The sequence below is a fragment of the Pteronotus mesoamericanus genome, unplaced genomic scaffold, assembly GCF_021234165.1.
Source record: "Pteronotus mesoamericanus isolate MK-2021 breed Mesoamerican mustached bat unplaced genomic scaffold, CSHL_Meso_final contig_56, whole genome shotgun sequence".
NCBI classification, from domain to species: Eukaryota; Metazoa; Chordata; class Mammalia; order Chiroptera; family Mormoopidae; genus Pteronotus; species Pteronotus mesoamericanus.
The window spans coordinates 29,474,134-29,500,030 of record NW_026555201.1 but is presented as its reverse complement, the minus strand read 5'-3'; the positions used below and the strand labels follow the sequence as shown (position 1 = coordinate 29,500,030).

At 34.9% G+C, this 25,897-nt stretch overlaps 1 protein-coding gene across 1 annotated transcript in view; it reads left to right on the top strand.

The window, feature by feature from the left end:
- The first annotated feature begins 1,830 nt into the window (after window positions 1-1,830).
- EPYC (epiphycan) overlaps window positions 1,831-25,897 on the top strand; it is a 39,275-nt gene continuing 15,208 nt past the window's right edge. Inside the window, exons 1-3 of the mRNA XM_054579847.1 lie at window positions 1,831-1,857; window positions 4,157-4,334; window positions 24,422-24,590. Coding sequence (XP_054435822.1) covers window positions 4,170-4,334; window positions 24,422-24,590 — 334 coding nt within the window. The 5' untranslated portion in view covers window positions 1,831-1,857; window positions 4,157-4,169. The remainder of the gene's footprint in view (window positions 1,858-4,156; window positions 4,335-24,421; window positions 24,591-25,897) is intronic.

Sequence of the window (25,897 nt, the reverse complement as noted above, 5' to 3'; positions counted from 1 at the left end):
GGATAGTGTGAGAATGTTATTTCTGGAAATAGAGAATCATACGGGTTCAGTGAGAGTGTGAAAATGTTTTTTCTGGATATAGAGTCTTATAGGTTCAGCCAGAAGCCTCCAGGATGCAAAGGACTAGGTAGAGCCACCTCTCTAACAATGTGCAGAGGACTAAATTAAATAATGCAGGAAGAGGAAGAGATACTAGTTATTCTATTCATCCATTTTTATTCTAAAGCATCTGAAAGAGCCTAAAACAGCCTTAGTAACAGGTAAACAGCCTTAGAATCTAAGAAACTGACAGGTAGTACTGCCTTTTTACCTTCACTAGTAGCCTTAAGATGGGCTCAGTAACATCTGGAAACGACCTGATTGGGTTTTCTCTTTGTGTCACATGTGACACTGGATAATTTTATATCTGAGCATCAGTTTACCCATTTGTGAATAGTGATTCATCACTCTGATTGAAAATGAGTTGAGAGAATTTACAACTGTAAAATCATCTTACACATTGGTAGAGACATTACTGCTAAACAGAGCCAGCAAAGGAACTCAGACTTGTGTCCCTTTTCAGAAATATTTCTGAAAGTGGTGCCCCTTTATGATGAGATGCCAGGAAGAAGTCCCCAGGATGGCTTCCCTCCTGTTTGAGAAGTCTTGGTAGATTTCATACTGTACCTAAAATCACTGCTACTGTTACAGATAAAATTGGCCCTGAGAAAAACAATGCACACTGAGAGCAAGTCATGTGGAAGCGGGTATGGATGGTGGGAATAATGAGTGAGTGCCCTGAAAAGATGAACAAAGAAATTTGGGGGAAGAAATGAAGAGAGAGGAACAGAAAAGAGAGTGAGAGTTCTCACATGATCAGTTTGCCCAGGACCAAAGCTGCTTTCAAAATTTAATACAGTATTCACTTCTAGTCATAGAGGGGATACCTGATGCATACACACCTAATTTATATAAACCATACCAGAATACAAAACCCAGGTTTCAGTCTTCTCTAGAACATTTGCAGTGTGAATGGAAGTGAAGAATGGAAATTTAATACAAATACATTTAATCTTCACACCTGTAATAAAACTCAGTTTCACAAACGATGTCATGTTCCAAGAACCTAAAATAAATCTCATATTATGAAAGAAAGTTTTTTTTAAGGTAATTTGATTACTTTGGCTCTGATAGATTAAAGAGAAGAAAAGGAGCCTTTTCCCAAAGAAACATGCAGATTGTATTTATTTCTGGACATAATTTTTTGGCAAATATTAATGCAAAAAGTTCATTGTTTCATTGCTTTTGAACCATTCCAAGCAATCAAAGTAATTACATATATATGTATATATATTTTTTTCTTTGCTTACCCAACATTAAACAGGTAAGGCAACCTGTTTTGCAACATTTACTGAATTTCAGTTAACATTAATAAAAAGTGAAGAAAGCAATTTAAAACATGTGAAGTTTAAGAAAATTATTTCTTATTAGAATATTTATGAAATATCCATGTATAGTATCACTGCATACATTTTAACTTCTTAATTGGTGAATTTATTATAGATAAGATCTGTTAAAACAAACTTATTTAAAAATTTTAAGGTGACACATTAGCAATTATAACTCTTTTAACATAATTTCAAGAGCTTTATAAACGATGTAATTTGGATTCTACTGCTCAGTTTGAGTGACTACAAAGTAGCTTGGGGTTTTTAAAGACTGAGAAGCATTTCTCAAGGTTAGCTTTTCCAAACAGAAAATTGAGTGTTACAAATTCCACCTCCCACGACCAGAATTCACAACCATTGGTCAGGGGCAAATACCACTGGCTCCGTGTCCTCAGTCACTTCGTGCCATTTCACCAAGTAGGAGCCAAAGGTAAGTTTTTACACTTGCTTTCTTCTTGGGCTAGAGACCTTTTTCCTACTATAACAACCTTTAAAAAAATAATTCAACTTGCTTTAATATCTCAAGGTGAACTTTGATTCAGTGGATTGGGTTTAGTTTGTCTATATTTATATTTATATTATTCTTGGAAAATCCAAAATTCTGAATTAGCTTAGGAATTAATAACATACAACAAAATAGTTAATCTTAATAGTCATGATAGATGCCAATAAAATTATAGTAGTTTCCAATATATTTCCTAAATGAAGTGCCCTGACAGACCACATTCTTTGCAAGTATAGACAGGCACTATTGATTATGATTGATTGAAAAATTATGTAAAAGAAGAAAATGAGATTTCAGGTGTTTAAAAATATACTGATCATACTAGAATTACGCATTTAGAATATCTTTTTAAGCTATATATTTTAAAGTTTTATATAAGCATGCATTTTCAAGATAGCATGAAATGGAGTCAAGTGGACAACAATTTCAAAATTGCAACAAAGGCATTACATTAAATACTAATAAAATTATGTGGAAGAAGGAACATAGTTTTTAAGTAAACATGGATATATGTTCTTCATATTTCTAAAATTCTCACAGACTGCCTTACTGCTGGCAGCTTTAGGGGATAGGCCACATGCAGGTAAACTCTAATATGTAGACATTTATAATCAAATATAGAGTACAAAGAGAAAAAGAGCCAGCAAGTGCATTGTTTTGAACAATGCAAGTTGCTAGAAATGCACAAGAAAAATGTATTTATTTAGGTTAAGAGTGGCTACTTTAAATGCTTCCCACTTGAATGTAGGAGAATGGTTCCTGGAAGACTTGCAAATCACACTGTTATATTAAAACTTTGTTAGTAAATTGCATTAAGCAGTTCCAAATCTGAAATCCTGCAAAGATCTCTTCAAAGGCAGGTAAAACAGAGGCTTAGTTTATCCAGTGTGAATGAAAAATTTATTTGAAGAAAGCATAGAAAGGGATAAAAAGGAGCTCCTTGTACTGCTTCTTATTCTCAGAGGAATTTCATATCCTTCTGCCTAAACCTGCTTCATAAAGACTTTCTTTCAAGTAACTGAAGGTCAGTTTGTCTGCCAGTGCATTCAAGTTTATAAGCAATGTTTACTATGAATTCTCTTTTATACGTGTTCAAAAACACAGACACCATATGCACTGTTTTTAAAGTAAACCAAAGAAGAATATCCAAAATGCAAAACCTTTAAAATTAGACATCTTTGATAAAAAGACTTTACAAATAATTTGCTTCCCCAATAAATAATCACTGGGTAACATTTTTGATAGGTCCAACTTAAATGTTTGAAATTAAACATGAGAATTTTTTATTATAAACTAAAATGTGTTCAAAGGAGTACGTATAGAACTGCAATAATTAAAATGATAAGACCTTAATTAAATCACAAAATGCAAGATGTTATAGAAAATAAAAATTGTGCTTATTAAAGAATTATAAAACAAAAGATTTCTTTAGTGCTGTATGTGTACAAACCCTACTCTAAAGGGTTTTGCCAAATAATGCCTTTCACACATGTAGTCTTATTGATTCTGACATTAAACCTTAAACAGCTATTTAGAATTGAAATACAGCACTGAGGACTAAAGAAAAATTACTTTCTGTTTGCTCCATTTAGTTTAGAAAAAGTTTTGAAAAGTATTGCATGAAATATTAATACATGCACATATTCAATGATCCATATTTTAATAATACCCAGAGGCAACAAAGAGGTAAAAAGAAAGAAATCTTTATTATTTTGTCAGAAAAGACCTTAGGCTTAAATGCACAAGAAACAGTTACGAGTCCTAGTTGTATGAGCAACTCTGTCTTGGTTTTCTCATCTGTAAAACAGCGTGACAGTTAACGTGAGCATCATCATCAGCAACATCAGCCTCCCTACATTCCAGAGTTGATGAAACAATCTTAATGCCTAGCAATGCAGAAGCATTTGTGAATAAGTATATTGCAGTCTTTCTGCATCCTATCTCCCCCATGTTTCTCTATAAAGTAAAATCAATTTCACTGTAATTACTGTATCCACTGTAAAAACATGATGAGGTTTGTGCATTAATTTGAACAACTGGTATCAATAGTCATCAGAAGCCATATAATTGTTTCTATTATGTTTATATATTATTCATGTAAAGAAAGCTACCAGCTCAAGTTTCTCAGTGTTAATATTGATTTATCTATCATTCCTGTTTAGTGCCAACTATTCATAAGTTATTATCAATTAAATATTTATGCATTTTAATATTTTATGACTAGGAGAGTTTGCAAAATGAAAGCATTAGCAAGACTTGTTCTGGGACTCATCATCTTTGATGCTGCTGTGCCTGCTCCAACTTTAGAGCCCATCAACTATGACTCAGAAACTTATGATGCCACCTTGGAAGACATGGATAATTTATACAACTATGAAAACATACCTGTTGGTCAAGCGGAGGTACTTTTAAAAGCATTGTATCAGGAATTATGGGGGGTTGTTCTTTTCAAAATATTTTTGCTTATTTATAAATTGAGATGTCCTGTCTTAGTAATTTCATAGGAACCTTTTCTCTAGAACATGTTCAATCTGTTAGAGATGAACATTGAATCTCTGTAATCTACTGCTGCAAATACAGCTTGCTTTATTTCCTTTATGTCTTCTCATGAAATTGGGGCTACAAGGTTTTTTCATGTTAGAGCAGAGAAAGTTAGAGGAAAAAGCAGTAGCCAGCAAGGAAAAGTAAAAATAATACATATGTAATGATGAAGAATTTTGGAAAGTTTGCAGCAAAGGAAAAAAACTGTGAAGTTATAATAAATTAGGAAATAAAAAGAATATATAGGAAACAAACAAACAAACAGACTGAGGTTTGGGCCATGACTGCATTCCAGGAGCAAATGTGCTCACCTGAGGGGCTGCTGCTCTCCCAGGGGAGACGCAGGCCACGGCAGGGTGGCCACCCACACTGGAGAAATCTGATAAGAAAGTTCCTAATTAGATGCTAGGCTTTTTACATCACTAGAGAATACAGATTACTTTTTCTAAATCAGAGAACAAACAGACCTTGAAATGCTGGAGTGTAATTAATGTATACCATTGACAAAAACTAATTAAGGATATTATAGCTAAAGGGAAATTGCATCATATTTATAGGATCATAACATATTTTGAGCAGTAGTTCAAATGTGTCTCAGAATAACTACTTTGATAACTAGGAAAATGAACTATTTAGACAAAAGATGTATTTAAGTTATATGGATCTTAGATACATCTTTATGAAGATATAAACATTCTTATTGCTTATGTTGACTTATGAATATAAGAATCAGAATTTCACAGTACAATAGTTTTCCCAAGTCTCCTCCTCTCACCGTATTTTTCTCTATCTTTTTCTCATTTGTCTCCCTTTTTTGTACCACTCCCACCCTCTCTCTCACTTTGTCCCAGTTTTCAGTAAAGTATTAGGCTTGTCAGTAGATGGCTTTTCTTCTGCACATTGAATGTGTCTCTATTTTCTAAGTCTTTATTCATACTTATTGTTTGATTCATTTCCCTGTATGACTTTGTTATGTTAAGGAAATTTCTGTTGAGAATTTATGGTCAGTAACCATACTTGCTGTCTGTGATCTTTATGTCTTCAATTTAATGCATTAATATGCATTAATATAAGAAGAAAATTTTCTAGACTTATCTGCTCTGTTCCTTTTTTCCATCTTTCATAAATATTTTAAAAATTCAGTGCCTATCTGCAGCTGTCTGCCAAATTAAATATTTTAATGTAAACTTATTTATCATTTACACAAAATGTGTTTTATAGGACCAAAGGGGTTCGGTGAGCACCATAGGTGAATCCTCTTTTTTGAGCAGGGCTGGCGAGTGGATTCAAGGGATGCATATTCGCCTTCAGAAGACCAGATGCACAAGAGAGGAAATACTGCTTGAAACCAGGGCTACTTTAGGCAAAATTGTGACATTAATAGGTTTTAACTGCAGGCTTCTTTAAAGCTATTCCTTGCTGTCAGGATGCCTTTTACTGCTCAGGAGGCCCTAGATATTCTCATTAGATTTTGAAATTCTTCCTGCCACGAAAAAAAAATTAAGCTAATAAATATATCTATATAAAGATGATTTAGTATGCAACATTTCCTCAGTGTTCTTTTATTCTGGAATAACAACATTCCTTCAAGGTCCCAAATATGTGACAATGTATCCTCACATAGCCCAGTCCTTACCCAATGCAGACATCCCTGATTTTCCCACAGGCCTAGCCAAACTCAGAATTCTAACAACTGAGGGCTCCAGAGAGCCATTGATAGTCCCTGTGGTTGACTGAAATATACAGTCATCCCTGATTTAACAATTCTTTGTGGCGAAATCACATTATAAAATATGTGGAATCCAATGAACAAACTGAACTAACAAGCAAAATAGAGACAGACTCATAGACAGCAGATTGACAGCTAAGGAGGAGGAAGGTAAGGGGTGAAGAGATAGGGCAAAAAGGAAAAAAGGACTCATGAATGTGGACAACAGTGTGATGATTTTGGAGTGTAAGGGAGCTAAATGATAATGGGAAAAATGCAATAAAAATGCCACGTGAATTTAAGATATTTAAAAAAAGAAAACCAATTTATAAATAGCTGATATATATATATACAGATATACATATACAGGTGCTATGACAATAAAACACATTTGAAGACATAAACTATATATAAGTAAAAGAAAAAAAATACAAGGCTCGTCCAGTAGCAAAAATCAACCAACCCATTCAACCACTACCTATGAAAAAAAAATCCAAAAACAACATGATAAATAAGATGACATGAGGAACAACATTCCAAAGAACTTTAGCTTAGCTATTTACAAACTATCAGTACAAATTGCTTTACAGACAAAGAATTGATATATATTTCCTCATGGGAAGATATAAAGTCAATAGACCCAGTCATGTGAATGGATTCTAAAACCTAGTTTCTCATGACATTAATTTCTTGAATGCACTCTTGGAAGTTCATACTCTGGTGACTCCTGGTAATATTATTTATCTAATCTTTAAAAGTAAGGCTAGTTGTTACACAGTTCTTGATCCTTTGTGACACTTTTTGAATGAACATTGGTAATACACCCATATTGGATACAGCTGATGAAAAACTTGATGATAAATTAAGCACATGAAAAATGGTGGATCAGATTCTTCACTTTTCGTCCTCAATACCAAGACTTTGGTTCTGCCTATAGAAAAGACAACCTATATTCTAAAATTGTAAATTTATGAGATCACTGAACAATGCTTCCAAACACCAATTTCTTTCTGATAAATTCTAAGACTTGGCATCTTAGGCCAACCGAGTAGGCCTTTTGGTCCAGGCTTTGAATTATTGATCCTGAAGGCCTTTGACATATATGCTAGGCAGAATCCTAAGATGTCCCCTCAACGGCCCATCCCCTGGTGTGCCTATGCCTTCTGTAATTCTTAACAGTGTGAATTTATTTGGATATTATTCTTGCAATTAGGTTATGTATAACCCAATCTCCCCTAAAAAGGAGATTATCTTGGTCAGCCTGACCCAAACTCATGAGCCCTTTAAATGAGTGTCTTGAAGTTAAAGACAAAATGTGAAGCATGAGAGAAATTCAGCACAAGGAAAACTGTTGCTGGCTGCCAAGATAGATGGGTCCACATAGCAAAGAATGCAAGAGTCCTGAGATGCTGAGGGAAGCTGTCAGCCAGCAAGTTTATAAGGACCTCAGTACTACAGACACAAGAAACCCCGAGAAACATGTAAAGTTACAGATCAGGCCATCACCTTAATTTTGACCTTGTAAGACCCTGAGGAGAGAACCCAGTCAGGCCAGCCCTGGATTTCTGACCCACAGAAACTGTGAGTTAAAAAATAAGTGTAATTTTAAGTTGCTCAGTTTATGAAATTTATTATTCAGCAATAGAAAACTAATAAATATGTAATAATTAAATATCTTTTCTGAAAACCAAATTTGAATTTACTGCTGCAAGTGTTGCACTTGCAAATCCAATGGTTTATCTGGTCAGGGAGCCAAACCACCCCTGGAACCTCAGGTTTAGAATATCAATAGAGTTTTATTGGTTTTCATTAGTGGTAGTATATTTATTACCTCCTTAGTGGTTGGAAAAGGGTCATGAAAATGTTTATTTTTGAAAATTATATGCAGTAATAGTACTCCAGTCTGATGATGTGTGATTTCTGATAATCTAGAATATCCGGGACCTGCTGGATTCTATGTCAGGAACAGATTTTAGGCCCAGCAATTCTAACATAATGCTCTATATTACCCAGTGGGTACATTTGTTTGTATGACAGAAAAGTGTTGCAATTTTTACTGAGCTTTTATTTTACTTTAATGCTATGAATAAGATTTGATTATAAGTCATAAGACCCAATACAGATTTTTTTGCTTCCTGATGAATAATAATAGTTAACCTTGACTGAGTACTTATTATGTGCCAGATACTGTTCTAGGCATTTCACATGTATTATCTCCTTTATTTCTCACAATAAAACTATGAAGTACTGTTTTTTTCCCCCAATAAATAGATGAAGAAATTGAGACAAAGAACTGGTAAGTCATTTGACTAAGATTGCTCAGGTATATGATCATTGTGATGTTATCTTCACATATCAGAAAATAATCTTCAGCAGGTTAAAAATAGATTGTATTACCTCCTTCCATTTTCTGCCATTTCCAAATTGTCCTTTTGACTTGCTATTGGTTTTAGCTTCAGCACTCCTAAAAGAGAAAGAAAACCATTCTCTATGGGTGAATAATGTGAAATAGAAGTAACCTTTATAGACAGCTAACTGTTATCTAATTACTATAAGAAAGAATGACTTTATGCTCACTACTTCAAAGAATAATTGTGAATAGGCATTCTCCAACATATATCTAAATTACGGGCAATAGCATAAATATTATTTTATTATACTTACATATATAGTAGCATACATACAGGGTAGGGCAAAGTAGGCTTATGGTGGTGAGACACAAAATTTATTCTTGTATTATTGTTTAATTATTGTATTATTTTCCATATTCACCACTGGAAACCTACTTTTGCCTCATCCTGTATATACGCCATATCTGGTGGTCTAGGATCCAGAGGAACATTTTCCTTTTATCCTTAAAGAGTCTATCAGAAAACTACAGTTTAAAGTTTAATATTCTTTGAGTAGCTTATAGATCATGTTTTTGACTGAGGTAGGTATTTGGTGTTTCCATTTTCATGGTATAGTTTGGTGGTTATTGGTTGCTCATTTCTCTTAGGTCTAAGAACATTACCCCTGCCCAGTAATCATTTCCTTACTCAGAAAAGTTCTCAGTGACTCCGTTGAAGGAATTAAACTTCCATTCCCCTGTAAAATTCCCTTGGCTAGATTAAGACAATTAGACTTCTGTTCACCTATACTACATTACTTTAGTCTTATCTAATTACTTCTACTTAATTGCACATGCAATGTCTTTGAATCTTCAAGAAACTTCAAGAATGTTATACTACAGAGTCCATGAAGCACACTTGATTGCATTACTGTAGGACGGTGTGGACAGCATTTTCAATGACACTGTGCAATGCTCTTCATGAGGATGTGGAGGACAAATTTCTCTCAACCATCAGTACCAGAGTGGGCTGCAACTTTTAAGGAATTTTTCTTTTTCTTTTCTGTGTTCTACATCTTCTAACTATTGTGTGGTTGTCATTTTGCTCAAAACCCTGGAACTTATTTTTTGCCTTCTTCTTCACTGGTTTCATATTACTTCCCTCACTTTTCTTCTCCTGCGGTCCTTATCTACTCATATAAATGTGTGAAGTAGATATAGAATGAGATAAGGTATGCATTCATAAACACAGCTAATAAAAAACATTAGTAATAATTGACCAATAGGAATTTTCTTGAATGAGGTTTGCTTTCTTTTCTGTAACTTGATTTTAAAATTAAGGCCAATTTTCTCTTTCCTAGGCAAAACAAGTGGATAGATTGTTTAAATCATCCTTATAAAGAAAACTTCCATTGAAATAAATAAATTCAGCTTTAAAAAATAACATTTATAGATGAAGAAGCTATAGGCTTCATGAAGGGAATTAAAATTAAATTTAATGGAGTTGTAGGAATGGGAGAGAACTCAGTAAAGGAAGCTGTATCAATTAACATTTGAGCAATGATTTCTTTTCTCTTGTCATCATGATGATATGATGCCATGCAAAATAATTTTGTGATGTATGTTGATACCCTGTAACATCAGAAATTACTTAAGTAGAATCAAACTAATTTTGGACTACTTATAGAAATCAATATCTAGCCCTGGCTGGTGTGGCTCAATGGATTGAGTGCCAGCCTGTGAACCAAAGGGTCACAGGTTCAATTCCCTGTCAAGGCACATGCCTGGATTGCAGGCCAGGTCCCCACTAGGGGTCATGTGAGAGGGAACCACACATTGATGTTTCTCTCCCTCTTTTTCTCCCTCTTCTTCCTTCTCTCTAAAAATAAATAAATGAAATCTTTTTTTAAAAAGAAGTAAAAACACTAAGTGTTAAAAAAAATCAATATCTAATTTAGATAATAATATATAAGAAAGATATTAAAATTGTTATCTAATGCTAATGGGTTGCTGGTTCCAAAAAATTATCTATGGATTTTCTGGAAAAAGAAAAAACCCTAAATCAGTAATATTTCTACTATATATTTTTATACTTGAAATTATGTCTCATTTTGGACAATTTATATATTTCAAAGTTTGAAAGATATGGTTTGCATATAAAACATCTCTTATTGAAAGAAATAACTTGTTAAAGTTACTTGTTAAAGTTTCAGTCAACCTGAATTAAATATTATTTTCGGGATATGATAGGGAAAAAAGCAATGTTTCTCTTCATTCTTCTTCTTCACTGAAGATGCTCTGGGGGTGAGGGGAAAGAATTGTGCTGACGAGCTTTCAGTATGGCTGTCTGATTGGCTTTCCATATGCTTCTTCTAAAGACGGTGGTAAACTATTTGAGTCTTAGTTTGAGCTATTTGAAAATCTTTAAAAAGGTAAAGCAACGAAAATATACAATTTTGAAAGATTACCAGGAAAAAAGACAAGAACATTGTTAGGATTTTCCAGTGACATGTTTATGTTTGAATTTGTATTATAATTATTTATGAGACCACAAACCTAAGTTAATTCTCATAACTCTCCCTTGAAATAAGGCATTATTATTATTACTATTATTATTTTTATGAGCAACTGAGGATCAGAATTTTGCCCAAGGTTATCCAGTTAGTAAGTTTCAGAGTAAAATTTAAACCAGATTCTGTTAATGCCAAACCAGAGAGACTTTGGCACTAAAAGCCTCTATTATTTTTCTGCTTCTTCTCTTTAATCTTTAATTTTTGTTTGCTGTGCCCAATATTAAGGTTTCTTTTCTTTGAAATTAAGTAATTTGATTATTAAGAATCAGAAAAACAAGAATTTTTAAGTGATTACAATGAACATAATATCTAAGCAACTCTCTTAGCTGTCAAAGTATTTAAGGGAGAGAGAGGTAAGACAATCCTTTTGAACTGAAAGCTGCTTTGTCAGAAATGTGGGGACCGAGCAATCTTTGCCAAACACATTTCGTCCTCATCCATTTTCAAGATAAAATAGAAAATAAGATACAGCTTTCATTGCCAGTGTTCATGCTCACATTTTTTTAGATAATATATCACTTAAATCAATTTGAGCACTAGACTTAGGTTTAAAGCAGAATTCCATTGGGCTTAACATATTTTCATGCCAGTGTGTGAACCCATATGGATATTTTTCAGTAACCCAGGCTGAACAGCTCAGAGACTTTAAATATGTTTGGGAACCAATCGTTGACATAATGGTAACAACACAGAACAGCTTCAAAATTTATTGTCAACTGGTGGGATAATTTGGGAGAAAGATGAATTTAAAATTCTGTTTTGATGAACAAAAACCTTAGTCTATGCTGGAGTAAAAATCCAGAGTAAAAAGCATTCTGGATTTCAAATGCTTTTAAAACAATGAGAGACAGGATTATAATTTAAATATTTGGTGAAGAACTGAACTTGCTGATTAGGAATTTACTGGCACAGTAGAGAATCCTAAACTAAGTAAATAAATAGGTGAGAAAATTTTCTTCTCAATCTGGCTTTGCCTCAATGGCACTTGAACACCATTGATACACACACACTGCAAAGATGGTGAGAGAAACCACTGGTGTTAGTGCTGCCCCTTTATGCAGCCATTCTATAAGTGGAAGGCAGTTTTTCACTCTGTTGTGTGGCATGGGCTTTGGAGCCAGACTCCCTTTGTGTGAGTCCTAGGTCCCTCACAGAAATTACGTGGCCTCAGACAGTCATACAATCTCTCTGAGCTTCAGCTTCCTACTTACAAGATACCTAGGGAAGGTTAAGAAACTTGTTAACTGTTTAACTTACAGCCTGGCACATAGCAAATGTTTAATAAATGTTAGCTTTACCATCAAATCATTTATTCAGTCAACAGCCATGGGAGCATCTCCACTGGTGACCAGGAAAGTCTTCACGGACAGGATGGGATTTGAACTGTAATGAAGGCCGGCTCCACTGGGCATGGGTTCGCTTTAGATCCACTTACTAATCTTTTGCTGAGAGCCAGGAATAGGGGCAGGTGAATTAGATCGCGTCCCTCCTTATTCCTCAGTGCTTCCCAGTCTAGTCATCTTATAAACACACAATTTCAATACAAATAGAGGAAGTTAAAAAAGATAAGTATAAATAAGATCTGTAGTTATTTATGGGGACATAAACTTTCTACGTCCTAAAATGCATACATACATACATATGCCGAGAAATTATGCCCCCAAATCTGTCATCACAGTCCTGAGAGCAAATCTGAGATATAAATTATTTTACTCACGTTTACCCACCACTTTTTCTGAACAATATTTAAGATGCCTTACATGAATATATGCTATATTGTGCATAAAAATAGACACATAAATTTATAAAATAAATATAAATCTAAATATACTTAGATAAAATATCAATGTACAATATCACATTGTATAAAATATATGATATAGAGTAGATTGTATTATATTTTCTATAATATTGCATCTTGTATTATTTATTATTTGTTACACTACATTATGCTATGAAAATATAAAGAAATTGAAGCAAGATAAAAATCAGAATTGGGAAGGCAATATGTAACCAAGAGGCAGGTACATATATGAAAATGCATTCTATTTTGTATTGTGATACACAGATATATAAATAATATTGAAGTTTTTCTGGGCCACATGTTAGATTTTAAGGGACCTGACACATGCTTCTCCTCTACCCGACTTAACTTCAGGATCATTTGAGAGACAGAAATGGAACTCAGCCAAATGAGTTCAAAATACCCTTCTTATTCCTGATGAAATCTCGATGGAAATGTATGACTTAGGTCTGCAGCAAAGATGAGCTTCCTAATACAAAACTCCAAAAATAGACTGGGTCATCACTCGCAGGAAAGGTCGATCGACCACAGACCTCAGAACAGTGCCTGAGTCAGTAAACAGTACATGTGTGGAGGGGCGAAACAGAATGCAAGCTCTCAACAGGCAGGCAATTCCTCTCAAAGGGAAGATGGACCACTTAGGCCTAGTTCCTCCTTCCATGCACTACATATCCTAGTCATTCTTCCTCCCCTAGAAAAGATAAGTAAAGGAGCCAACAGAGGGTGTACCCACCCCCCAGGAGGGTGGTTTCTCAAGCAATTAGGCTTAACCATTATGTTCAGCATGGCACTCACCTTCAAGAGGGAAAATCAGGCCCTTTATTGGACAATCATACTAATACCTTCCTGAGACCCACCCCCATGCCAACCACTGCTCTTCAATATCCTCTGGCAGCTATCGATTTGACCCTGGGAGGCTTTTAAATGGATCTGAGAGCGTCAGTGAATTTATCTCAAAGGCCTCTCTCTACCTGAGATTGACCTTTCACTCTCAGTTCTATGCGCTAACTCAAATTATATCAAGCCACATCACCTAATAACAGAGTTTATGAGACATTTTGCAATGAAATTAAATGCTAAGTAACTATACTCGAGTAATACAATTCCAAAAATATAAGGATGACACAGATTTATATTAGCTCCCTTACTTCCATGAAGGTTTTGAGAAAAAATAAAAGACTACAGATGAACATCTCTTACAAGTTGAAGTTTAAACTTGTTTAAATCTAAAGAGATTGCAGTGCAAATTCAGAATTGCTAGCCTTGTGATTTTAAAGCCCAAAGAATATGCAGTCCAAAACACCCCTCCCCATTTCCTCTTGCTTTATGTCAGCTAGAAGGATTCTCAGTGCCTGGTTCAAGCTGGATTCTTTCAATAACTGCAGCCTAAGTGGACTTTTCCAGATACAGAGGTGCTCCTTTCAGAGGCACATAAATTGTTATTAGTTCATTACCAACCCTCCCATGACTTTGATATTTAAAGAGAATGAAGCATTAATTGTGCACATATTATCAACCCAACACTAATGCTAACCCCTATCAAATTTTAAAAAGTTAATTCTGAGTCACTAAAATAATTATTCTAGGCAAAATTATTCCCCGAGCCAGTACGTGGAGCTTCCAGAGGCCCAGGAAGAGACTTGGTGATAACTGACAAGTCAGAAGATGAAAGAAATATTGGTATAGCTTCATCCAGATGTCGGTCAGCTTATGTTCATTGTTTTCAGTCTGCCAACTTTGAGCTCAAATGCTGTTTGGAGGAATTTCCCATAGGAGTTAAATGATGGCACTGCTTTACCATTGTTAGTGGAGTTGTTCTCAAAGTATGGTCCTGAACAGCAAGCATCTGCATCACCTGGGAGTTTGTCAGGAAAATGCAAATTCTCAGATTCCACTCCAGGCCTAATGAATTAGAAATTCTAGAGGAGGGCCAAGCAATCAGGGAATTTAACAAACCCTCTAGCTCACTCTGATGCACTTAGGCTATGAGCAACAGCAAATTAAGAAACCACGTGGCTTTTATCTCAGGGTAGTATTTGAGATGTCCTGCTTTCTAGCACGGTTCTTAAACAAACAATGGTGGCAGGCCCAGTCACCAGGTCTACTTCAATATTCCTTCCATTTTTTTGTCTGCATCCTCAAAACCTTTAAATTCCACTTTTTCTGCAACCCTGTGTTTCTGGCACCTGATGTTGCATTGAGTTTGTGTATGTTAGGTGACAGAATCTCTTGGGAGCAAGAATTTTCACCCCGGGCGGAGGGTTCTCCAGCCTGGAAGTTGTGTACCCCACTGGTTTCTACGCTTGTTTCCTGCTGTGGAATTCACGAAATTTACCTCCCAGAGAGTTTCCCCTTTTCCCCATGTTTTTTGTTCTACTTTGTTTTGTTTTTTCAGCTGAAGAATCAACCTCAGCAGATTCCTGAACTGACACTAATGTTGATGTTTCTGAAGACTGTGGCCCTTGGGAGCCTAATGACAAACAATCCTTCTACCATATTCCTGCCAAGACTTAACATTTCAAAGTTCCAGGATTTAATTAGCATTTCTGTCTCCAGCATCCTAGTCTGCAGAATAAGTTTTCCCTCTAGTGTGTTGGTTCTCAATCAACCTTGGCCATATATTTGAATCACTTCCAGAGTTTTTAAAAATCCTAATGCCTGGGCCACACCCAGACTATTGAAATCAGAATCTCCTGGGGTGAGACCTAGATTTAGTATTTGACTTCCCTTATCTATTCTTTCAGTGTGAGTCATTTACTATTTTTGTTTAACCAGTTTAATATGCTTCTCAATTTGGTCTCTTTACTTCTCTAGTACTGTGCACTGAATAAATGCCTTCTCTTTTCTTTCTGGCCTTGGCTTTTGTTTTTCTAACATAGTCCTCTATATTTTGTCTTGTGGCATCATTCACAGAGACAGATAAAAATAAATCAGTAAATTACAAATTTGACAAAATAACATTGTTCAAGAAGGTTTTAGAAATTTTCATATTTCTGAGTTAGATAATCTCCCATCACACTAATTTCTAACCCAGGATTGGACTTGTCCTATCTCTGTCCTGCCTAGCCCTCCTATAATATGCCTAATTTTCACTGGATCTTTCTAATTCACAAGTTTCTTATTCTAACACTCAAGGCAAGTTACAGGAAACCCTGTCTAGAGTTTGCTAGGGACAGTGAGGCTGATACTGTTTTTTTAAGGTCCACATACACAGGCATTGAAATCTTTCAAGGATTTCTGTTTGGTAATGCTGTCAACCATCAGATTGTACAATATAAGATGCAGATAAGAGGGCCCTGAAGAGTAATCACTGTGACATCATGCCAATCTCTCTGCTCACACTCAATGTGGTCTTTAAAGAGGTAAATGGTATGTAAGCAAATATATATTATTCACATACAACATATACGAGAAGAGCGAAGAAAATATATCTAAAAGATACTTCAGCTGGATCAAATATTTTTGTGTGCTCTCTTTAGAGCTATCAAAGCTCTCATTAAAGGCATAAATATGAAAGACAAAATAAAATTTAGGACATTTAAGATAAAAATCCTCTACTATAACTGCATGGAATCTGTAACACATATAGAATGGAAATTCAAGGGGATCAGTATGTTTTGATATTGAGAGAAAAAAAGGAAGATCATAGACAATCAATTACTATTCAACAGCATTTCCTATTAGCAGGGTGATTTTCATCATGCTAATGACTAAAAACATATGATGGGGAAAAAATGTAAAGATTTTGACCTTTAAAAATCAGCCCTTCCTTTACATTATGCTAATATACAGTTGACTTATCTAGAGTCCTTTGCTCTGATTTTATAGTCATCAACAGTCTTTGGATTATAATTAGGGCCCAAGTGAGAGTGCTGAGACTACAGAGAATATATTGCTGTCAATAAGAGGGTTCAGGTTAGCATTCTGGTTTAGTACACGCTTTTGAATTTGTTTAAAGTAATTCTGCTTCTAAGAGATAAAGTTGTAAAATTTCGTCAGGCTTTATCGCTGCTTCTGAGCAATAGAAAATATTTTAATGTAATAATTAGCTCTTTCAAAATTAAAACAGTTGGCTATAAGATGGCCCTCCCTGGGATATCCTCTATAAATGCACATTTTTTTATTCAAAATACCCTATGATAATATATACATTATCATCATCATAACCACCATCATCATCAATGAATAGTAGTTTAATGCAGAGAAGTTCTAAATATTAAAAGCCATGGTTCATTATACTTTGCGTCTCAAAAAAGGCTTTGTGTTAGGATAGAAAAGATTAAAACTTAAAAAAAAAAAGTAATACTAAATTACTCCATCATAAAATAAAAAGCTAGAGCTTGGAAGGTTCAGGTTTCTTGTTTTTCAGTCCAACTGCTTTGTTTCAATTACTGTGATTGATTCCCTCCCCCTATCCCGTTCTCATGAGATTACTGATTTCAGCCTACACTAAATTGTCCTCCTGGCATCCTTACTTGGGGAACAAGGGCAGTAAGGGTAAAGGGAACATGAACTGGCTAAGCTGTTAGATAATGTTGCTAAAGCTTTTTCCAGAGTTTCTTACCAATATTATTTGGGGACGTTCTACTAGAACTAGGTGATACATTTGTAAGAACTAGATATTAGAAACCTATTAAGTTTCTGGAGCCTAAGGGGATGATGATAGGAGTTCTGAATAAACGGGGATAAATCTTTCTGACAGCGAAAAATAGAATATTATCATTTTCTGGCAACAATAACAACAAAGAAAATAAACATGTGAACAAAAAAGCGCTGAGATTGCAGAAGAAACAGACCAGAGAGACTGTGATTAAATGAAACCTTCAAATCATCAGATCGTTACTTTTGCATTGAATTTTTCACTTACACTTTACATTAAATACAAAGAAGCATCATCATTTGAACTTATGGATTTATGAAGAATAACCATACATCAGAATATATTTTTAAAAAACTAAAAGAGCATTTATACTTTTTCATAAATACATATATAATATTCTAGCCAGTGAATATCAAATGCTATGACTTTATACAATTTTGATTTAAACAAAAAACCACTAATTTTGGTATTTGACCTGAAGACATTTATTATTAATTATATAAATTTATTCATTTTGATTTAGTCAAGTTAATTAAATATTGAGATTTTAAAAATAAAAAAGTCAAAATGCCATGAATTTCCTCAAATTTGGTAGTATAATATTTCAGGAAGTACTAAACCAAGGAACCAAGATCAAAGAACAATTATTTATAAAAGAGAAATAGGAATAGGGAAGACAAAAAAATGTACATTTATTTTTTCCTAAAGTTATTTTATATATAAGATATATTAACCCATAAAACATTAAACATTGTTCCCTCAGTATAATTAGAAAATGGAAAAGGAAACAAACATTGAAAAGGTTTATATCAGGCCAAATTACATTAGCAGCTGTAACAAACAATGCCAAAATTCCAATGGCTTAACACATAAAAATATATATCTTGCTGACAATACTGTACAGTGCAGGTCAACAGGTTTACTATTCTCCAAGTAGTTATTCAAGGACTCAAACTTCTTTTATGTTAGAGGTTTGCCATCTTCACTTTAGGAAGTCAAATTCACAGTGGTATCTTCTGTTGACAGATTGAGGGAAAGAAAAGAACGTGTAGAAAGTGTACTTGATTTTTATTGATTGGGAACATATGAGGGACATTACTTCTTCTCCCTTTCCATTGGCCAAAATGAGCTATATGACCCAATCTAGATTCAAAGAAAGTGGAAAATATATTTTAGCTGAATACCCAGGAGACAAATGAACCACTTTGATGCATACATGGAATTGTCTCAGCCATCATGCTAAAGTTTTATTCTGACATAGTACTTACTTCTCACAAAAGTGAGAGAAAATTATAATAAATGCTGCATAAATTTTACAACCCGCCTACATTAATGTTATGTGATATTTTCACACATCAATTTCAGGAGAGGATTGATTGGCTGTCAAGTGCTCTCATGGGGCTACATGTCATTGATATGGTCTTCAGCCTTCAGGTTTAACAAGTTAAGGTTCAGCCTTCAGGTTCATATATAATCAGTTATGGTCAGATCAGACTGTAGGTTGATGAATGATCCTTAGCAAAAATCACATGAGGCTTAAAATATAAACAAGAAAGCCTATTTACGAGTTTATATGAGAATAGTCATTTCCCAGTACTGATAATGCTCACTTTTCCTACCCAAAGCTCCTCTTTCTCAAAATCAAAGTGCCTTAAAAACTACATTATTCAGAAGAATTTTATTTGGCTGAATACAGAATCAAAATTAAGGAAGTGAAGCAGTGTGGTGGCAGGATTGATCGGATTCAATCTTAGTCTTTAGTACTTAGAAGCTGCATGACCTCAGGCAATTAATTTAGTCCTTCTACCTCTCACCTTCCACTTACAAATCTATCACACATACACAATTATTATACCTCTACATAGTTGTTCTGAGAGTGACATTAGAATCAATAGAAAAAGCATAGCAGTTTCTCTTATACAGTATTTAATCCATGTCAATTATGTTCAACTAACTCATGAGGAAATCAAATGAAATCTCATTTCTACTTGTCAGAGGTGATCTCTTTAGTGATTATGTTGTTTGTATTCAACAAATTTAATAGTTCTCTCCAACAAACGATGTTAACCTTAGCAAACTCTTTCCCTAAACTGAATGTTCATAGGCTGCCATCTTCAGTTTCCTTGTTCTTTCTTCAACTGTGTTGTCAGGAGTCAATGCAGCTAGGAGTCAGGAGGCAAGCTGTGCCCAAGGGCTGGGAAAAAATGGTCTCTTTTCACAGTGCATTTTTAAGGTCAGTTTTGCATCTTGAAAACAACCTAAAATGAAAATTTCTTGGGGTGGAAACCTCCCTGTGACCCTGTCCTTGACCCTGTTTTACATGCTGAAATCTGCTTTTTCTTCCTATTCTAATAAAAAAAAATTATATCTTTATTTTTCAATGAATATCAATAAATCAGATGGGATCTTGGCGTATATATGCTTCTACCTTCTTTTTCCTTCGGGGTTTACTGAACTGTCATTATTCTCAAATTGTACATATAGGCAAAGAAAAGATTAAGAAAAATGTCCCATCTCTGACTAACTGATGTGTTAAGTCAAAACTGTAAGAATTGCAGCTCAAGTAAAGAGGACAAGAAAAAAGATAAGGTAAACCTTGGTAACAGGACTAGTTAATCTCTCAGAGTTAACATGCACTCAGCAAGATCATTGCGTTCTATAAATCCAGGGGGCACCATTCACACAGAATGTCAAATGAATAGTGCCTCTCAGAATTGTGCAATGGAACAGCTGTGACTCTAAACATATAATTCCACCTTCCCCTAAAATATAGACCATACCTAAGCAAAATCTTTGGATCAGTAGTAAACTCAAAGGCAGTTTCATCTTATGAGGTCAAAGCATATCTCTTTTATTAGTTTCCCTTCACAGTATCTTTGATCTATAATGAAGATCCATTGGCAGACATGAAGATGTCTGACCCATAACTAATCTCTTTTCACACCTGTTCTCTCATACACTTATGTTAAAATATTTTTTTACTCTGGTATCCAAAGCACCCCTTCAAGTATCAAAAATTGTCATTGTTTACCTGTTTCAACAATTGTTTACTGATTCAACAATACTTATTATCCTACTAATTGCTGGCAATACTGGGGTAGAATCTGGGAATATAGTGGTGGAAAAAAATTATAAGATATATATTTACCCTTATGGAGAGATACATATTAATCAAATATTCACATGTACAACATAAAAATCTGTATCAGTTATCTTGTTTAACAAATAATCCTACATTTTGGTGGCTTATAACAACATTTACTTAGTTCATCCTTCTGTTCAGCAATTTGTGCTGAACAAATTAAAAGGCCAATTCAGTAGGAAGCAAGCCAGAGTAAAATAGGAAGTATAAAAAAGAATGGAGGTAAATTAAGTAAAAATGGATACTTATATCAGAGGCCCAGTTATATATTTGCATTTGAGTGTTACTAATTGTAGCTTGAGAAGTAGGGATATTTTTCTGGCTATTTGTGTTTATTCCCAAATTTAAGTTTCTGCAGCATATGTATAAAAGTCTGCCACATGGAGAGCCAGACGGTCATGTTTCTCTGGCCTCATTTCTTTGCATGCATTTCCTCACAACTTCATATCATATTATGAAAATTGGTAAGAGAGGAAAAAAAGACAGAAGACTAAATCACTTCTTTTCAACAGTGACAATAAACGTCTGCAATGCAAAAGACTCTCCAGGCATAGTACTTTGTGGTTACAGTTGTAACTATTTTGGTAAACCAAAAGGCATTCCTTTTCCTTGGTCTTAAAAGTTGTTCAACATTCCTATTTAAATAGCAAATAAGCATGAAAAAAACAGTTTCTGATAAACACAAAAGCTGTTTTGCCGCCTCATAGTGAATGACAAGTGAGATCTTACAGCTTCACATTGGATCGGTGGAAAAACAATTAAGTGCAAAAATATGTGCAAACATTTTTCCTATAAAGCCGAAGACTCAAGGCAATGTGTCTGGAATGCGTTTCTCCCTTTAGGCTGCCTCCATTCCCTGAAACATCTGTCTCAATTTCCGCTCTTCCTGGAGCCTCCTTTTGGTCTCTCTGCAAATCCATTTCTTCTGAAGTTGCCTCATTCTGACCCTGCAGATGGAGCCCGTATGTCTCTGTTTAAGGAAGTGTGCCCAGCCTTCTCAAGTGGAGATTTATGGACATGATATCTCCATGTATGGCTTCCCAATGCATAAGACACAGTAGGATTTGCTTTTAGGATTTGCTTTTGGTTTGATTACATGCATTAAATGTGTTAAAGTAAGCATTAACACATTCAGTTATTCTTTGGCAAAATCTCTAAGTATGCAACTATGCATTAGATATATTTTTTGGGCAAGCAAACTTTTTGTATTACATTCAGTAAGTGCTTGTTGATTCTAAATTATGCTACAGCCTTTAGGTATAAAGACATAGGGCGTAACTGAGAGTGTACCATCTGGTAGGTTTGGTGGGTCAGAAAAGCGATGGAACCACTATAACACAGTGGAAGAAGGGCTAAGAGGGAGAGACTGCAGAAGCGCACAGGGGGACACAATTCAGAAATGCGCACTGATGAAAGTTTAGGGGTTTTTAAAGGATAATTTTCATTCGTGAAACAATGTATTCGAATTTATCAAAGATGGCAGTAAATGTATGTATCTTTAAAATGTTATTCTTATCTAAAACATCCAGAATATATTTGTCCTAATTATGTATGTACTTTATACATGAAAGTAATCCCTTGCATATCATTTTGACATTAAATAAGTTAGAAAGTAACTTTTTTTGTTGCTTGCTTAATGAAAGCAAATAAAGAAGGGTGGAAAGGATCAAGGGGCCATAGCAGTCAGGTAAAGGGAAAATCTGGGATTTCTGGGGATGCCTTGAGGAAATTAGGCCCCAGTGGGTGGGTCTGGCATGTTGCCAACCAATTGTCTTGAATACATTTTCTGCCCAAGGTCACATACAAAGGAATAGATACTGAGGCAGTAGGAGGGAGTTTAGGAGTAAGGGATAATTCTAATTACAAACAGTTGTCTTAGAGGTAATAATTTATTACTTAATATATGCATGTAAAAAGAGAAAAGCAAGCGCAATCTAAAATACAATCCCTTACTATTGTAAATAACAATGCTATGAACATAGGGGTTCATATATTCTTTTTGATGGGTGTTTTCGGGATTCTTAGGACATATTCTCAGAAGTGGAATTGCTGGGTCAAATGGAAGTTCCATTTTTAATTTTTTGAGGAAACTCCATACTGTTTTCCACAGTGGCTGCACCAGTCTGCATCCCCACCAGCAGTGCATGAGGGTTCCCTTTAGTCCACAAACCTCACAGGCACTTGCTGTTTGTTGATTTATTGATGGGAGCCATCCGGGCAGGTGTGAGGTGATACCTCATTGTCATTTTAATTTGAATATCTCTGATGATTAGTGATGTACATTTTTTTATATGTCTATTGGCGTTTTGTATGTCCCCTTTGGAGAAGTGTCTATTCAGGTCCTTTGCACATTTTTTAATTGGGTTTTTTGTCTTCCTGGTGTTGAGTCAAGATCTGGAAACAGCCCAAGTGTCTATCAGTAGGTGAGAGGATAAAAAAGGTATGTATGGTGTATTTACACAATGGACTACTACATGGCTTAAAAAAGGAGGATATCTTGTCCTTTGTGACAACATGGATGGACCTGGAGAACATTATGCTAACTGAAGTAAGCCAGTCAGAGAAAGACAAATACCATATGATCTCATAAATGAAATCTAATGAGCCAAGTAAACTGATGAACAAAATAGGACCAGAGCCCCTTGGTTGGTGTGGCTCAGTGCATTGAGTACAGGCCTGCGAACCAAAGGGTAACTAGCTAGTTCTATTCGCAACAGGGCACATGCCTGGGTTGTGGGCCAGGTCCCCAGTAGGGGGTGCACAGAAGCAACCACACATTGATGTTTCTCTCCCTCTCTTTTTCCTTCCTTTCCCTTCTTTCTAAAAGTAAATAAATTAAATCTTTAAAAAATATATAGAACCAGAGACATAGATACATGGAACAGACTGACAGTTCTCAGAAGGAAGCGGGGTGTGGGAACTAGAAATGATTAGCCAAAGAACATATATGCATATATGCATACACAGAGCCCATGGACACAGAACAAAAATGTGGTGAAGGTGGGGGTAGAAGGGGGCTGGGTAGAAGGAGACAAAGTTGGAGAAATGTGGGACATCAGTAATAGTGTCAACAATAGAAAAATACAATCCCTGAAAAGTTATTTGAGTATTTTTTAATTTTTTAAATGCTTATTGTCAAAATGCTCAGAAACGCCAATTTTAACATTCTCAAATATTGTTGGTAATACTTGCTATTTAAAATAATATTGAAAATATATGAGAATCGGCATACTGTCATCAAATCATAGTTTTCATGTCTGCAGATATTGTATTTTAGTAGAAAGAAGACTTTTCAGTAAAATACAATTGGAAGAAATGTAAATTGTTGTAAAGGAATAGAACATTTAAATCCAGGGGACCAAGGATTGAAAGGACTGAAATATACATGGAAATTTTTTTTATTGTTATTATCTTGGAGGCAGCAGAGTGAAGGGGACTCTGAATATTTCGGGGTTAATTTGAATCTTTCAAATTTATGCATTCTTACAATGTCATGTATTTAGAAAACCATAAATAAGGGCTTCTTAAAATTTATGAAATGAACAAACATACAGAAATATTTAAAAGTGCAGAACCCTCTCCCTCGCCAAAAGATATTAGAAACTATTACTAAAATTTGAGAACCAAAGCAACTAATTAGAAACAATAGTAAGGAACTTAATGGGCTCTCCCAGGTAAGCAGGCCAGTCAGAACACGAGTGCCCTCTTGTGGCAAAGATGGATACATTTGAAATTTGTTTCATTGCCAAAGGGTGACTGAGGTTGCCCGATCAAAATCTGCTTCTTTTTCAGATTGAAATAGCTACAATGATGCCTTCAGGGAACAGAGAGCTCGTCACTCCACCCCAACAGCCAGAGGAAGCTGAAGACGAGGAGGAGGAGTCCACCCCAAGGCTGATTGATGGCTCTTCCCCACAGGAGCCTGAATTCCCCAGGGTTCTGGGTCCACAAACCAATGAAGGTCAGGTCCATCAATGCTGAGTTGTGATTAAATCCACTTGGTCAGCCCTCGAGACCGCCAAGCTCCAAGTCCACACAAGGAACCCACATGACCCAAAGAGAAAGTTTTGCAATAGACTAGGTTTGAAGCAAGAGATACACTTCTATTCTGTATTCAAATATAAAGCAGTTACAATAATTCAGCTTGGGCATGATGTACATTTTCAAATGACTAAAGATTTAGAATGAAAATATTTATCTAACATCATTACTCAAAACCTATGTGGTTAATGGAATGCATTTCTTCAACAAAGCATACACTATTAGCAGGACCAGAATCTATGTCTGAGATCAGGCCACAGCAGTTCAAGGTAATAAGGTTATTGATGATGAATGATAATGATGATGGTAATAGTAACAATATTACATTGACTGAGCACCTAATATCTGTGGACCATAATGCTCAGCACTTTACATTATCTCATGTGAGTATTACAAACTCCCTGTGAGGGTGTCAGCATTAATTTTTTCATTATTACTGAGGTACTAGCTCTAAAAGGGTTGGGACCTGCCAGAGATCACATTACCATTAGTTTCACACCTTGGCTTTGAAGAGAGCCTCTTCTGATTTTTGTCTTGTAGTTGCTGGAAAGCAGGCTTCTTCTCACTCAGTCCTAGGAAGAAGCAGAGAGAAGGAAAAGAGAGGCAAGTGGTCCATTACACCAAATTCCATTTTGTATGGCCAAAAGTGATCTAAACCAGAGGAGAAATTCTTGGGGTTAAAATGATTTTATAATTTGTCTATATTTCTTGTTAGAATTTATCAGTGTCATTCTTGGGGTTATTCAAGTAGAATCACACCAAAATGCTCTCTCTATGACTTTACAAAAATGTTGTCACTAAAATAATCTGAATGTGATAGCAAAGTTAAGTTTTAATTCACAATTTAAGTTACAGAGAAAAAGCATCACCAAAATTCTAATATTAAAATTAAATTATAATCTTATAAATTCATCAAAGTTACATAGTTTGGAATCATTTATAACATTAAATATCAAAATATATTTTTAATTATTGCTACAAATTTCTAAAAATTATATTCTGAAGCCACATAAAGTGGTCTTGAGTTATGAGTGGAAAAACCATAATTAAATTATAACTGGTGTGAATATATTATTACTCTAAGAAATTATTGTTAAATTAGCATAGCCATGAATATATAGGAGAATAAAAGGCCTTATTTCAAAAAATATGATAAATGGCAAATATTATTTTATATTGATGGAAGAAATCATTAAGTATTAATTATTTTACAGTTACCTCTTAATT